Raw genomic sequence first — 16093 nt, forward strand, 5'->3', positions numbered from 1 at the left:
GAAACACTTCCGTAGAGTCAGCATGATCGTGTATGGAACTGAAAGGCATATGCAAGGAATTGCCTCTTCTATTGTGTCCAGTGGGGAGACAGAGAACGTCCTGGTCACACCTGGAGAGATGAGCGTGTAAGAAGCTTTGGGTCGTGGCAGTGTAACACATGATGAAGACGAAAACGTTGCAGTGGCCGTGTTTTTAGTGGCTTAGTGGAAGTTTCAGAGAGCTCTAAGCTATATTTGCCGGTTGAAGACCAACCTTAGTATGTTGGAGAATGTTATCAGCAAGTGCTGATGAAGAGAGGTGGCAACTCGTGCGGTAATTTCCCAAGATGCCCACACGCCCATAAGCTGTGAGAACCAGGGACATGCTATTTCCCCCACAGTATAAATGTGCAACAAAGAAGACGCGGGTTTCTCTCTCTTGACGCAATCGAGAGGTTGGTACATTGCCAACAGTAGTAGAAAGGCACTACAATGGAGCTCAGGCATGCCCTCTAGAGGCCCGATATCATGGAAAGGGATGAACAATATGCAATATATCAGGGATTAAGACACTTTTAGATAGGAAAACAGACTAATGTGATCAGAGTGCTTTCCTGCCGGCACCTAGCTCGGGGCTGCGTTTTAGGCCGACGCTGAGACCCTCGCCCCGGCCCTCAGGCGAGGGTCGAGCATCAGTTCTATTATTCTGGGTTTTCTTTCGGAACAATAATAGAAACTCGATCGTAATTTTGGTTGTTAATTGTGTTTATTAGTGTTTGCAGCTAGAATTGTAGATTTAGGTATTTGATTATAGTGTGTGCACTTATTCGGTATTGGCAGGAATCTCACGTAGTGACAGCGTTGGCCAGCTGGGCACTACACCAACAGTCGTCAGTCTCCTGCGCAGGTGGGGAAAGTGCAAAACAAAAGCGTCGTTATTTCCTTCCTTCTTTCCGCAGCCTGTAGAGCACCTTTCAGTTATTAATTAGTTAACATTACTACATTACTTGCAGCACTTTTGGGAAGAGCTATGACACACGGAAGCACGTGCTCTGCCAAACGTTGCAAGGGCTGCGACCAGAATGCACGAGCATGCTGTTAGCCCTATCACGAACATCGGGAGCTGTTATTTTGCAACGTCTCCACAGTAAATGTTCTTTCAATACTAGCAAGTAAATGTATAACTATAGTCCCCGATTATTTCTTCTTGTGGGAGGAACCATTTTCCCCGGAATGCCCTCACTGCCCGCTTTGAAATGGTGTCTTCAGACAATCGGCAGCATCTGGAAAGTCCGAAATCGTCACTTCGTCTAGCAACAACTGGAGCATTGGGTGGATCTTTAATGGCGTCTGTTCTTTATGGTGATCAGGATACATGGAGTCTGGTGGCCGATCCTGCACCACGGAAGAAATCCCCTGCACGATCACAGATACATAGCCTGTCTCTCCGTGCCGTCCTCGCTACCGCCATCTCAGTTGTAGCAATTTTAGCATCTTTGTCAGTATGCAAATATCTAAGAAATAAAGAACGTTGGGCTGGAGCTGCACACCGGCGGCTGTCTGAAGGCGGGGAAGATGTCGATGAACATGCCCTTTCTATCATAGAAAGTTGCTTAGACTTGGAAGCCGATATGGGGTTGCTGCACCAAAGAGCAGTTTCGAGTTCTAGACGTGACTCGCAAAACCGGGTGACAGAGCTAATCTCAATGCTATCAGAGGCTGCCGCAGAGAAAGAATCAATACGAGGAAATTTTCCTGTTGGAACACAACTGCCCTCAAGCAGGCAGTCGCTGGCGGACCAAGGCAGTTTTGGACATGGATATGGTGAGCAGGTACACCTGAAAACTACTCCACTGGGGGCATTTGTTGAACACGATGGATTCCATGGTGTGAATCCTTCTCTGGATCCCGACTCGTGGATGGATGCAATCCCAACCGCTGACCTTCTGCTTGACGAGCAGGAAGGAGCTGGGTCTTTCTCAGTTGTTCGCGAAGAGGCGCATACTGGAAACTCGTCAGTTTTACACAAGTCGAAGCTACCCCGTCTTGGGAACCCCAGCGAAATGATTGATAGTGGGAGTCTAAGAGAAATGCTTCTCTCTGGAGGCATTCGAAACCATCCTTATGTTCGATTGCCAGTGCTGGAAAACGGTGTCGTTCCCAGATCCGTCCGAACAGCTGTCCTCTTGAGTGCGAAGCCAAGGCGGTTCTCTTTCCATGATTACCTGCTGAGTCTGCGGGAATTATTTTTAAAGGAGACACTCAACCAACAGGATGCAGAAAAACTTGTAACTGCAGTGGAGTTGCTCGTGGTCACATCTTGGTTCCAGAGCCGAAGGGGAATAAGAACTAACGCTCCCATAGCCATTGTTGAAGGTTTAGGTAGGTATATGATGATATTCGATGCACTCGTGTGCGCCAAGGAAATTTTGGGGGACTATATGCCGTTTGATCACTGGTGGGACAAATTCGCAAATAGCTTCAAAACCGACATCCCTATACCTCCTGCAGGGTCACGTGGAGGCAGATTGGCGAATATCCACAGGAACTTGGCAAGACGGCTTGTTGCTGCACTGGATATCTACAAACGCGGAGAACGCCCTCATCCTTTTGAAGTGCTTGAGCTAAAAAGACTGCTGTTCTGCTCTGAATCAGGGCGCCATAGATTAAAGGATCGTCAATGGATTCCGTGGATACACGATGGAGGATGCCTGTAGAGCATGGGCTTGCTTTGCTGTTCGATTTGCATATGGTAAGGTGATATTTGGAGAGTTCTGTCGGTGAATGACTCCTAACCTTGTCGCTCACTATACTCATTCAGCTCAAATATAGGGCGACCGCGTGAAGGCAGTGGCGAGCATCGAAGAGGCAAAATCCTCTAAACGTGGATTCTCCCAACGGACCCAAGCACGCTTCTGGTGCACAGTGATGCTTGCAAGCCTTTGCTCTTGCCAGCATTACAGAATTTGTGGCTGGAAATTCATTTGTTTCTGCTGGCGTGCAAGATCCCGCGTCGTGCACGGTTGCGCTCTGGCAGGCAGATTGTGAAGTGGTTTTGCAGTGGCTAGTGGTAGCCTGCCATGTCAATTGCACCAGGTACGGGCCTTTGCTTGCAAAGAGCTGCTCACTTCCCAAGCAAAAACTATTCCGTGGCCACGGATGGGCTGTGCACTTTATTTTATTTTAATTTATTCTCACTACAATAGGATGGCACTCAGAAGGATATTTACAAGGAGTTACCGACTTTCTAGAGAAGCCACAACATTGCAAAATGTATGTTAGCTCATTTGTTTTATCCGGAAGGCCTGACAAAATTTACAGCAAAACAGCAAAGCTGCGGGAATATCTGCGTTCTAGTAGTGATAGGATGGCAGCATCAGCGTGCAGGCGTTTGATGGGCGGTATAAGCTGATGTGCAGCTCACCTAGCATACTCCATCCAGTTTAGCTAGCGCTGCAGCAAAGTAGTAGAGAAGGGTATTTCTAACCCCAGTTCCACAGGTACTGTTAAGCGGCAGTGACCATCTTGCCTGCTGGGAATCGCACACATACACACGCTTCTCACCGCGTCACCCAGCTTCGGAAGGAAGGCCCTGCATAAACTGACTACCAGTATCCAGACTTCACGGCATGGACCTGCCGTCACAGCTTCACTTCAGAGCTTCGACGACAGATTGTTTTTTAGCAGACTCTTCACGTAGCACAAACAGCAGAAGAGCCTTTACAGAGGCGCCTGATCGAATTCGTTCCACCAACAGTCATGCTGAATCTACAGCAGTGTTTGTTTGTACTTAACGTAGGCCGTGTGGCCTGCCTACAACACTATGTGGTTGGCTGCCACTTAGATTTCCCTGTAGTCTGTGAAAGGCCACATATGAAGTGGAATCCCAGAATGACCAGAGGATGACGTGGGAAAGGGAATCCATGGCGACATAAACCAAAGTAGTCATGGCAGTCCGCAGCTAATGCCCCTGACTCAAGCCCACCTCCCATATCCAGGCAGGTTGGTGTATTGCACTGATTAGTAGTTTAACGTCTTTTCCTCTCGTGCGCATTAAAGCAAGCGCACTATCACCTATGCGTCCAAACGAAAGCGTCTGAATGTTAGAAACAATTTGCCAATAACGCCTTCCCCTTTGCCAGCCGTCCATGTTGGCGTGTGCCGCTAGACAGGGGGAGTGAAATAAACTTTTGCTTTTCTGGAGGCGCCATTCCGAGACTGATGAACTGCATGTCGTACTTCTCAAAATGCAAAAAAACACCCAGATGAATATCCCTGAGAAAAGGCAGTATTTTTCTGATGTACGTCCGAGCATGGGAAGTTGTCTGAGACGCGATGTGAAGTAGTTTTAACTCCATGCTTTGGAGAGGCCGGCTAGTGGAGAGGGTGGGGAAGAACTAGGACGAATTAAGCAAGTTAAGTCATGGATATAGTAATGCATCAACAAGTATCCTCCATTGGTGAACAGAAGCCCAACGGTGAAGTCAGAGGTTCCATCCCAACGGTTCGGCGTAGGGATATCCCAAAGAAGCAACCAGCAACTGGCTGTGTACACCTAGCTGGAGCAATTGTGGAACCCCCCCGAGCTAATGGGGTTCTTAGGCCTCGGAAAGGGAGGAGACAACTCTATGAGGAGGAAGAACAGGAATTCGTAAATGCAACAGATATAGAGCCTATGAAGACTGACGCTGGAAGTGCCAACTCTCCCACACAAACTGACAAAAACTGAGAAAAGGCGAGAACCAGAAACATGCCATTCAGGGAAAAGGGGGAGAGCCTTCAACGTCTCTCCTGCTCCTCCTAGAATAAGTAAGGTCACAAAATTCCAGAAATCCGTTGCTTGAGAAGCGCAAAAGCCAGGAAATTCAGGCAAATTCGAGCGGCAGCACATTGTGCAAGGCGTCTCATCCCCGTCACAACGTAAATCCAGTAATGGGTCCAGGAGAGGCCTGATGGCGAAATTTCTTTTACGTACATCCGATGCTTTAATTGCTGCAAGAGGGGGACAGATGCCCTAGGGTGTTGGAGATGAGACAGTACGCAGTCAAGCATCGGCTTAAACCGCTACTTTGTTCCTCCGTTTACTTTATAAATCTCCGGTGCATCACTTTACCAGATGGCTCGGATTGATAAGAGAGGGAAAAAGCGGGTTAGCTTGTCTCAATGGAAGCGTTGCAACGCTGTGGCGGACAACTGCAACCCGGCAAAGACAACACTTGAGGGTGTTTCCCCAACTTGAAGGCACCAAAGTTTTATTACCAACTAATAAAGTTGCCCCTCCAATTTTACTCTTCCCTAAGCTCTACCCCAATGGTTCGGTGGTCACATCCGGCACCTTTCTGGTGAGCACTCTGCGGCCCCTGAACTAATGAGAATAAGCTTAGCTCCTGTATGCTAGTTCTCGTTCACACTTTTGGCAATTTTGTTGGTGAGTAGCTGTTTGCAAAGGGAAGGACTTCCTCGTGTCTGGCTAAGCCTTAGCATCCATAGTGACAGCTGGAGACAGTTGCGCCAATGGGGATTTCCAGTCCGACGCATACATCGCAGATAATTGAGTATGCTGCAATAGTATAATTTAGAATTTGATTCAGTTTGCTTGTTTCTCAAACTTAAGGGGAAACCTGCAACAAACGGAGATGAGCTCACAGTTGGAATCTGCATGTAAGTCGAGGAGCTCTCCCTGCTTTGCCTCTTCCTTGATGGGGCTTCCAGTTCAATGTTAGTTTTCCAGTTGAGTGACTCTTCCTAACTGACATAGTCAAATCAGTATCGAGTCTCAACGGAAATCCTGAACGACAGTTCCATCATCACTTCGGTAAGCTTGGGTGCAGCAGCACAACGGTTAATCCGGACCAGCCTGGACCAAACCACAGCTCCCTTATCGCTTGTATACCTCGGCACGCCTTTATTTTGATAGATCTGTTTTCTTTTTCTCATTATATACTCAAGAGCTTCCCATTTTTCCTATGGGAAGCGGCGCAGTTCCATGAGTTCAGCGCGCTGCTAACGCCGCTAGTCCACCCAGTATCGCGACTGTTGCCGTTTCAGTTGAATTTAACACTACAACGCATTCGCAGAATATTCCGTTATTAGTTTCCTTGTTGTCGTGTTGTGCAGCTCTCCGCTACTCCAGGAGGTTGTGCAGCATTCACGGAAATGGGGGCTACGTGTGGAAAACCAACCGCTGCAGCTGAACCAAAGACGCGAAAAGCTGCAGTAGAGGTTTCAGGCTCGCCACCAGACGCAAACATGACCCAAAAGGAAACAGTTGGGGCCTCAGCTGCTTGCTCGAAGCCGTATATTACTGGTTCTGCTGCGGATGCACCAGCTGCAGCACTACAGGCAAAGGAATTCAGTACGGGAGACGGCGATGGTGTCTATCTGTTACTCATTCAAGAAAATAATATGCCTTCTCTTGTACAGCAATACTCACACAATAGGCCGGATGTAGCGGAAGGAGATATGCTTCTGTTACAAATTAAACCTCCGTCTTATGTCAACATCAAGGAGTCGAGGTTCACGCTGCAGAACGGCAGAAGAACCCTAAAGATGGGAATTACGGTAGCCAAGCCTCATGCCACTAACACTGGATGTGGACTCAGTTGCGTTTGCAGTAGTACATCTTACAGTATTGGAGGGCTTAGTCGTGTGGCAGCCCGATTTGACGTTGCTGCTTGTAAAAGCAACAAAAATGATTGCTTTTTCCCTCCTCTGTAGTAGTCAGGTGATTCTGCTACGATTTTGTTTCCAGCACTCATTGTTCCTCGCTGCTCATTTCAGTTGCCTTTGGCCGTTGGTGCGTTTGCTGTTTGTTGTGTCCGCCTCATGGCACCTTCTGCATTGTCTCCAGGTGGCAATGAAGAACGCTGACGGCCAGAAGAAAGTTTGCGAGGCGGTAATGGAGTGTCTGCGCCTGATGTGTGTGTATTCTGGTTATATCCATGCCTATGCTGCAATGGCAGGTGCTCCGTTTTCTGTCCTGCTGGTCGTATCCGAGCGCCACGAGGCTGTAAGCTGGAAACAAAATATCGCGTGTATGCATCCCTATAGCTAGTTGTTGGAAGTCTGCATTTGTAGGACCTTGAAGGCTATGGATCTTCGTGGTTAGCACACCTCAGTGTATGGGGAATTAAACGGTTTTTTGCCGTGTCCCGCCTGACCAGCACTGGCCTCACAGCCCAGTTATGAGTCCTCCTCTTGCATGTAGCCCAGCTTTCGACTATGCGTTAGATTTATGAGACCAATCCCAACGTCCCGGCGCAACCGACCAGCAGTATTGCATCAATATTCCCTTCAGGTGCAGCTTGGTTCCGTTATTTGTGCACTTCGCCTTTCGCCTAAAACCCTTTTCTTTTTAGGCTGGCATTAAAGACGGCGATGATGGATATAAAACTGTGGGCAATAACGGTGATGAGACATCGCAGACAAATGCGGGGACTGAACCAACAGGAGAAGAGGCTCAACACGGCAAGACAGAGGGGACCTCTGCACAAGCAGGAGGTAATACCCTTGTTTAAATTCATGGTCGCTTTTTTAGTCGGGGCACATATGGAGCGGCATGCCGCCATCCGGTAATCCGCGCCGTTTTTAGCTTCACTATCACTTGTCCGTTTCTTTGTTCGTTCATATGCCTCTTCGCGTGTGGGTATTCTCTTGTTTTTCGGTCTTATGTTTGTCTGTAAATCCACTGTTCTGTTCTTCCGTTTCTTCGATGCAGCGGAGGGTCCAGCGGAGCGTGTGGGTAATGAGGAGACAGCAACCGAACGTCGCAGTAAGGAGGAGGCTCCGACTGTCTCTGACGGCAATGAAAAGCAAGAAGGAACAAAGGAAAAGAAAATGGAAGAGAAGGGGGGCGGTAAACCGACGATATTCCAGGACTCATCAGAAGAAGTTGCTGACGTAACGGCGCCGAAGGTGCTGCAGCAGATGCAGGTTCTCCGCCACCTGCCTGAAGGCCGCTCCCCAAACTTCTCTCTCTTGCATTTTATTATTGTTGTCCCACTTTCCAAGACAAAAGCAGAGGAAGCCCTCAAGGATGGATGGGTTATTGACGAGCAAAACGTTGAACAGCTTCGGAAACAAGTTGACAGACTTAGTAAGTAACCCATTCTATTCGTTCGTGTGTTGCCAGAAGGTGAAGTTTTCGTGAGATACTCACTTTCCATTGCAATGTGAGTATGTGGGAACATAATTATGTTTCGTTGTATTTGTTTCATCGGCGTCTTGTTGTACCTCGTGAATTTATATTGCTGCCCTGATCCACGATTCCACCTCCAGTTGTGAGCGGCTCAGTAGGGAGGCACTGCGCAGTGTGCATGCAGAAGTCTTTCGGAGGGAGTGAGGCGAGTAAGATCGAACAGTTGGGAACTGAAGATTAACCCTTGTGTTTTTCAACTTTGGGGCATGTGCATGCGCAGATGGCGTTATGATCGCCTCCGTACAGGAGAAGGCGGCCCAGTGAGGCACAGGAAGACGTGTTTTTCTTGCCTCTTCAAGTGCACAATCAAGCGGAATAAAGAACGCCACCAAGGGCCCAGCCATTTCACCAGACAGGAGGTGTAGCTGGTAGTGGCCGATTTGTATTTCCAGCTGTGCAGTTAGGTAGCTCGCTGCCCAACGAGGCATATGGACCACTACAGCGGTTGCAGGTTAGCTAGCGAGCAAGCTAGCTCTGGCCCTCCCCATATGGTGTAGTTGGTACAGGACAACGGGAAGGGGAAAGAGCATTAAGGCGTTTGTGATGGGTTGTGCTGTTTTGATGCCCTTCGGCTACAGGCCATCCGTGAACTGAGGCAAACGCTGTCATTCTTGTGTAACCCGCTTGTGATTCACATATAGCTGGCACTACGCTTCGCCCCTTTCTGTCCCGTCTCCCTGGTGTCGTACTCTCGTGGGGCTTCACTGAAAGGGTGTTGAGACGTATGGTTTGCATATATGGTTTTGAGACACTGCTCCCTATATGCAAGTCGTTCCATATAGAATAGATGGAAACGCTTCCTATGCCTATGAGAGCGTTTCCTTACTTCCAGTCTGCATTGGGGCTATGAACAAGGGCTTTGTGAGGAATGTATAGTTGAGTCGAGGATCCCTGGCTTTCCTTACGGGCTACAGGGAAGAGGCTGACAAGTTCGCGGGGGGCTTATAACCATAACGTACTCTTGTCTCTAAAGAAGAACAGTGTAATGTTCCTATTTGTGCGTAAGCTCTTGAGTAGTTGCGAAGGGATGGCACTCAGTGAGTGACGGATGGGGTTCAGTCTCCCACCAGCAGATGCATTGCCATCGCCAGTTGCTTTTGAACTGGAGACGATCCTTTGTCACTTTGCGTCCGCAGTGGCCTAAGGTGGGCCTCTAACGTTAATTTCAGCTCTGCTGCTCTGCGGTGAGCTGACCTTGGTGTAGTCCAATTATCTTGGACACACCCAACCCTGAATTTCGATGTTTACGCAACACACATGAATCGTAGCAATCAGAGCATAGTGTATGTATAGAAGTAAGCATAACTCCGAATGTGGAGAACACAATCAACATTCCTGTATTTAGAAACATGTAGGCAACATGCCAGGGATAACCTTGTGTAGGCATACAACGACCTGTAGTCTACTTGCTTGGGGTTTTTATGCGGTGCACTGTGCCTACGCGCCGGTGGTCGCATTGGACGATGAGTGGGAACTAGAGGTTGACGTATGTCTACTAAGGGTTATCTCTGGCATGCTTTTTACTTACGTTTTATACAAAGGAATGTAGGAATGGCAACCTACAGCTCCGTCCCTTGGCCTGGAGCCAATCATTCGTGCTCACATCCCATAAGTGCCCGGCAGTTTATATCGTGTAGCGTTCTTTGGCCGAAGTTGGGGAGTCTGACATTCACGCATGAAACCTTACAAGGCCACCTGCCTATAGGGCACCTACTATGGTAGGCACGCTGGTGGATGCAAGAGTCCTCAATTGTTGTTTACAGTGCTCGTATACCCAGCCAATTCGTAACCGGATGGGCAACGGTGATGGAGATAAGAGATGAAAGGGGTGACTTTGCGGATACGGTGGTACGCATTACGCATTAAAGAGAGGATGTATGCCACTACCGTCCCAGTAGCACGCAAGGAAGGAAGTCTGGAAATGATCAGGCCAATGAGCTGATGGGGATTGGGGCCATTAATTCTAACCCTACACAGAAAAGGACAAAAGGCATAAAGCGACAGCAGAAGGGAGTTCGGCACTCTTAGGGCAAGGAGATGGTCAAATAGGAGGACGCTTCTGCTTCTTTTTCAAATGGCACGATCAGCTGAGGTTTCGCATATTTGGAAAGGGCTACGTAGCTGGATAAACATGCCATTCAAGCAGCGCCACGCAAAAAAAAAAGCTGATAAGGGAAACGCCGGTTCCCCAAAATAACGTGCGGCTCAGTGATGTGGTAGAATGTCGCGACAACAGGACCAGCAGATCCCCTTCGGATAATCACAGACCTACGCTCGCGGTCCAGTAGTTACAGTCAAGATAGGTCCCTTTTGGTTTAGCGGATTCACACGCTTTTCGAAAATGTTTGGCCTGTCCCTTCGCAGTTCGCAGGTTGATGCAGTAGCAAACAACGCAGACTTCTCCCCAAAGCAATGATGTTACCCTAGCATTAGCTTCGTGTTTAGGAAATCACAGGAGACCACATAGTACATGCTTTCTCCAAAAACGGAAGCAGCCCGATTGGGTGAAGGATCAGCTGGAGAGGAATGCCATATTTTGGAGACATGTGTCAATACGCGGAGAGGCTACACAGAATTCATTTGACGAAATAAACTTCAGCGAATCCAAGCGGGTTCGGAAAGATCCCCTGAGAGGCTTAACCCCTTGAGAGCAGATGCGTACCTTCTAGAACTCAGCAAGGGCACCTACAGGCGTGGGCGCGTACGGTGCAGCGTAGAGTCCAGCCTTGTACCTCATTTCATTGGCAAATAACTAACCCCATACAGTGAGAGTCCTCCAAGTTATCTTGTTGTTTTGGCTCTCCAGTAACTTACTGCTGTTCTTAGCTAATATTTTCAATAGGACAGAGGATACCATCACCACTATTCCAGCATCCTGCTTACAGCGGCACCATGGCTTGGTTTGGTGCTTGTGCGATGAAAAGCTGGGCTGTAGAGAGCTGCAACCACGTTGCTCCCGCATGTGTTTGGATGCGGCCCAACATGCATATGATGCAAGCCAACTTTCGGTGCATGAGCCAACACAATTAGCAACTTTTACAACCTTCCTTGTCCCTCAATAGCCAAACTTCGAGTAATCCAAGAAAATTAGCAGCACTCTTGCCCATGCTACAATGAGAGTCCTCAATCCTGTCCGTATATGAGGACAAGAATATAGCTGTCCTGAAGCCAAAATACTCGAGGTAAGCAACCTGGCCTGGAGGGCCATCGACTGCGGGAGTAAGCGCGCTATTAGTTCCAAAATACCATGCTAGAGTTACGGGTGCAAGCCAGTTCCCCATGCAAGCTCAACCTGACCTTCGCTGCAATGGCCAAAAGTGTAGACAACTGTTGGAAACATCTGCTAGCGTGCAGGCCGCCTTACTAGGGCCTATTAAGTGTTCACGTTTTAACACCTGAAGGGATATGCTCTGCCAGCCCTAGCTCGATTCAATGCGTAACAGTTTATGCGTCTGTTACAAACGTACTCGTATCCAAATCGGCATGAAACGTCATCTAGCCAGCAGGGTAGCTTCCCGTGTCCCGTTAGTATTGCAACATTTGCTGAAATATTGGTGGAATTTTCGAGTTGATTCGCTAAACACGTTTGGATTACAAGCTTTTACGTGCATGCACAGCAGAAAGGTGCATATGTTGTTTCACTGAGCTAAAATGCCGGCGCGCGTCTTCTACAACAGGCACAGTGTGGCGCAGGCTGTGGGTACCGTGCTCTGTCTTCGTCTATGCTGTGGTGTATTTTGCTGTTCATCTTAATATATATTTCAGAGAAGAGGCAAATCACTCTTCAGGGGCCGACTAGGCGCTGGGGCTCTTGAATAGCCACTGGGACGTGAGCGTGCGAAGATCAGCAGAGGAAGGCTGTGGGGGGCGCCTCCCTCTGCATAGTCATTCGTTTTTTTTGTTGTGTTGAGTCTCGAATCATTTTACAATTGTTTATTTTCTAGGAATGAACGGAAGGCCCAGGCTTTGAGGCGGTCTTGCAGTCAAGGTGTGGTCTGCCTGCCTGCCAACTTCGTTGGTATTCATTCCGTCGTAACTTTTGCAACAAGCTCAAAATGAGGCGTCCAAAGATTGCACTGGTTGGCGGAGGACAAATCGGAGCAGTATTGGCGTTTCTCTCCTCTCTAAAGGAATTGGGAGATGTTAGTATTTTCGATGTAGTGGAAGGTAGGTATAGTGGTTTTCTCCGCGGTTCTTCATGAGGGGGGAGTGGTCATCCACGCCTTCTTCCAGACAGCCGCCTAGTTTGGTATCTTTTCCATATAATGTACCTTATAGGATATTAAGTGATGAATTGAAACGAGTACAGTGGCTCAGCTGCCGGTTTTGGATGAGCATCCCACGGCTCGCCAGGCGGGTGTTAAAGCATCTGCTGCACCGGGCGTGAGACCCCCCAGCTGACAGCACATTGAAGGCGCATCGCGAGGATTCTCTCAAGCAGAAAGACGGGTCACAGCGAACTCTGCTTGGAGGACGAATGAGTGGACGCTGCATGGTGCCTACGATGTCACTTCCATCTTTGGAAGTTGTTAGTGAACACCTGTCTTCAGATGTGTTTCTGTTCTCTTCTCAGGAATGCCGCAAGGGAAGGCGTTGGACATATCACAAGTTGGACCCGTGGAAGGGGTGGACAGCAGAGTATCGGGTTCAAATCAGTTCGTGGCTTTACAAGGGGCAGATGTTGTCATCGTTACAGCTGGCGTATGCAAATCACCCCTGGATGTTGTGTGCTTGTTCAGCTTTATGACGGCTAGTTTGGTTTCATCAGTGGTGTCTTATTAGGTGTTTCAACCAATGCTTGCTGCGGCTGTGAGTAGTGAAATATTTGATGTGCGTTGCGCTTTACCGCATGCTGATGGTCATGGAATTTGTGTGAGGTTTACCGTGTATATCGATTTGACGTTTCTCCATGCTGGTGCAGTGTGCTGAGATGGCTTATATTTGCATGTCCTCACATGTGTGGGCATGCGTATTCATGAGCTGCCCCCGCGTCCTCCTCGTTTGTGATTTCTTTCTGTGTGTAGATATACGTATGAATGCCCTTCTGATCTTTTCTTCGTCTGCTGCAGGTGCCCCGCAAGCCCGGCATGTCGCGCGACGACCTCCTCAGCATTAACTCGAAGATAGTCTCCGAAGTGGCGGATAACATTAAAATACATGCACCCGACGCTTTCGTGATTTGCATAACAAACCCACTTGGTACTCATGCTGTAGTGCCAAACGTATTTTTTTGCACATTTTTTTTCACCTTTATATTTCAGTTCAGACCTCGACTCTACACATACATGCAATGTTGGGCAGGTCGAGGGAGGGTTCATATATGCACTTGCACGTACATAATACATAAACATAGTCGTGCAGACACGCGTATGTGGGATGTGCTTGATAAGTTGTGAGGTGCATGAATGTGTGTGTTTGTTGGATGCCAGACGCAATGGTGCAGTTGATGAGGGAGCGCAGTGGACTGCCGCATGCGAAGGTGGTGGGAATGGCTGGGGTGCTGGACTCCGCGCGCTTTCGTTCTTTTGTGGCGGAGAGGTTGCAGGTGTCTGTTGAAGATGTGCAGGCGATGGTTATGGGGGGACATGGAGACGCCATGGTGCCCCTGCCAAGATATTGCACAGGTGCGCGTCTCCAAATTTGCTGCAGCGCGTGATGCGATTGCAGCCGATGCTACTGCTGTAACTGTGCTGCAGCTCTGCACCTCCAACCTCTGCAGCCGTGCTGCTGCAGCGTAGCCGCAGCTCAGCTGCTACTGCTCGGGTGCTGCACCAGCTGCAGCCCCCGCTGCTTATGAGAGGTTGGTGTGTATGTCAAACTGGATCGACAGAGAAGCCTAGTAGGCCTCAACACTCTGTACGTGTGGTGTATGTATACCGCGTGTACTGCGGAGGCTTGTGTTGGGTTTCCAATGCAGTGGGGGGCATTCCGTTGCCAGATTTGGTGGCGATGGGTCAACTGACGCAAAAAGACGTCGATGACATTGTGCAACGCACGCGAAATGGCGGCGGAGAGATTGTTAAGTGAGAACCAGCGGGAGTGCTTCAGTATGTATATGTAGTGAATATGTAAAGCTGTTGGTTTGGTCTTTCAGCTGCGCTGTACAGAGTACAGCACAGTTGATTAAGAGGATTGCGAGGTTTAGAAGGAGGCAGGTTAAGGGCGCCTTTGAAACCATGCAGCGCTATGTACAACAGCTCTGCGAACATCCGAGAGTACGCGAGTCCTTTGTGTGCAGTGTTGTGCGTATGCGTAACTTCTGCAGTCTTTTGAAGGCCGGTTCCGCTTTCTTTGCTCCAGCTGCCTCTGGGGTGCTGATGGCTGAGGCATATCTTAAAGACAAGAAGAGGCTTATCCCCTGTGCTGCCTATCTCGTAAGCGGGGCATTAGGTTGCCGATTATATGCCGGTTTTGTGTTGCATGAGCGATTGGCCGCTTCGCTGCATGCATGCTTGCATGCTTGCAAGTGAACGAGAGATCGGACCGGAGAAGCGAACACGGTTGAGGGCATATAACGCGCCAATAGCAGTCTCATTTCCTTTCCCTAGTGTATTTCCACCTTCAACTATTGTTCTTTTTGAATTCTGGCTTACTGCTTTTTATGAAGACATTCTGCATGCTTGCGTGGTTTCATGCAGACTGGACAGTATGGGGTGAACGGCCTATATGTTGGGGTGCCGTGTATCGTTGGGGCTGGAGGTGTGGAGAAGATACTGGAACTGCAACTGACACCAGAGGAGAAGGCGATGTTTGCGAAATCTGTCGAGGCCGTCCGCTCCCTCGTTGACTCTCTGCCAAAATCCCCCCAGTAAACTGACCACCCTGTGCATGCAATGTTGGCATCAATTCCCAGCATCATCTGCCAACCGAATACACGTGCATGCGCCTTTGCATGCACTTGTATCATACAGTGCATTTTCTACGCATGGTTTAGCTGGTGTATTTGGCCCGTTCTGGGTGCGTTGTGCAGTAGAATGGACTGTTTTCCAGTACACCTGGAAGTGCAACTGTCTATGATTGTGTACACCACACGTAAATAAACACATGCATGCATAGCCTAAGCGTATGAACAGGCGCGTAGATGCAGCCTGTGTTTGCATAGTGCTGCGTCGTAGGAGGCTGAACGTACACCGCAGTTGTTGAAGTGTAGCCGCTAGGCGGCTCAACTGCTGCTTTGATTATGCGTCGACGCATTCTCGGCTTTGCCTTTATGTGGAAGGGAATACCGGCAAAATATCATGGAGACAGGCACAGACAGAGCGGGGGGCTTTTGTGTGCTTATATATCCACGTCTGCATGCATGTTTGAGGAGTGAATGTTGCGGGAAAAGTGGAAAGGGGAGTTTAATGAAACATTTTTTTTGCATTTTATTAGTGTATAGGCTCTCCTGAGCGCAGCAACCCTGATACTGAGAGAGGCAAATGCCTCTGTCAACCGACATCTACGTTGCTGTGCCAGGAGTTGCAGCAAGCTAGCTAGCCGACTAGCTGGTGCACGCCTCTGGAGTGTCTGCTGTGCGGACAATATGCAACTCCGGGGCCGTTGAATATGAGACACGAGGAAATGCTGCATTGCTTGGGTGTGACGGCAACGCAGATATATCCAATTTTTCGTGAATGCATGCATGGGTGCACGCAGACAACGCGGTTGTGGGTACATGCATGTTCTGTGGTAGGGGCCGCCTTTAGGTCTGTGGCGCCGCCTGTATTGCCTCCGGCCAAGCGAAGATCTTGAACTCCCTAAGGAACAAGGCATAGGCACAACATCTTTTTCCTGAGGATGACAGACAACGAATTGCAATGAGCCCCTGCAACTATCAGTATGCATGAGATCACCAGCTTGGCGAGACCGCTCTGTAGAAGTAGAAGAGGATACAACTATTCGGTTGTGATATATATATATATATATATATATATA

General features: G+C 48.8%; 2 protein-coding genes across 2 annotated transcripts; both read left to right on the forward strand.

Annotated features, from left to right (window-relative positions):
* Positions 1-6135: 6135 nt before the first annotated feature.
* EMWEY_00022260 (hypothetical protein, conserved) lies at positions 6136-8440 on the forward strand (the record flags this gene model as incomplete). Its single annotated transcript, XM_013480650.1, has 5 exons — positions 6136-6334; positions 6942-6988; positions 7338-7479; positions 7697-8074; positions 8397-8440. 5 exons carry the CDS (start codon positions 6136-6138, stop codon positions 8438-8440), a joined length of 810 nt encoding a protein of 269 aa, XP_013336104.1.
* Positions 8441-12231: 3791 nt separating this feature from the next.
* Positions 12232-14988, forward strand: EMWEY_00022270 (malate dehydrogenase, putative; the record flags this gene model as incomplete). Its single annotated transcript, XM_013480651.1, has 7 exons — positions 12232-12343; positions 12750-12877; positions 13246-13375; positions 13606-13800; positions 14094-14199; positions 14442-14550; positions 14815-14988. 7 exons carry the CDS (start codon positions 12232-12234, stop codon positions 14986-14988), a joined length of 954 nt encoding a protein of 317 aa, XP_013336105.1.
* Between the last annotated feature and the right edge of the window lie 1105 nt (positions 14989-16093).

Source organism: Eimeria maxima, genomic scaffold (genome assembly GCF_000499605.1).
Source record: "Eimeria maxima Weybridge genomic scaffold, Emw_scaff216, whole genome shotgun sequence".
Lineage (NCBI taxonomy): Eukaryota > Apicomplexa > Conoidasida > Eucoccidiorida > Eimeriidae > Eimeria > Eimeria maxima.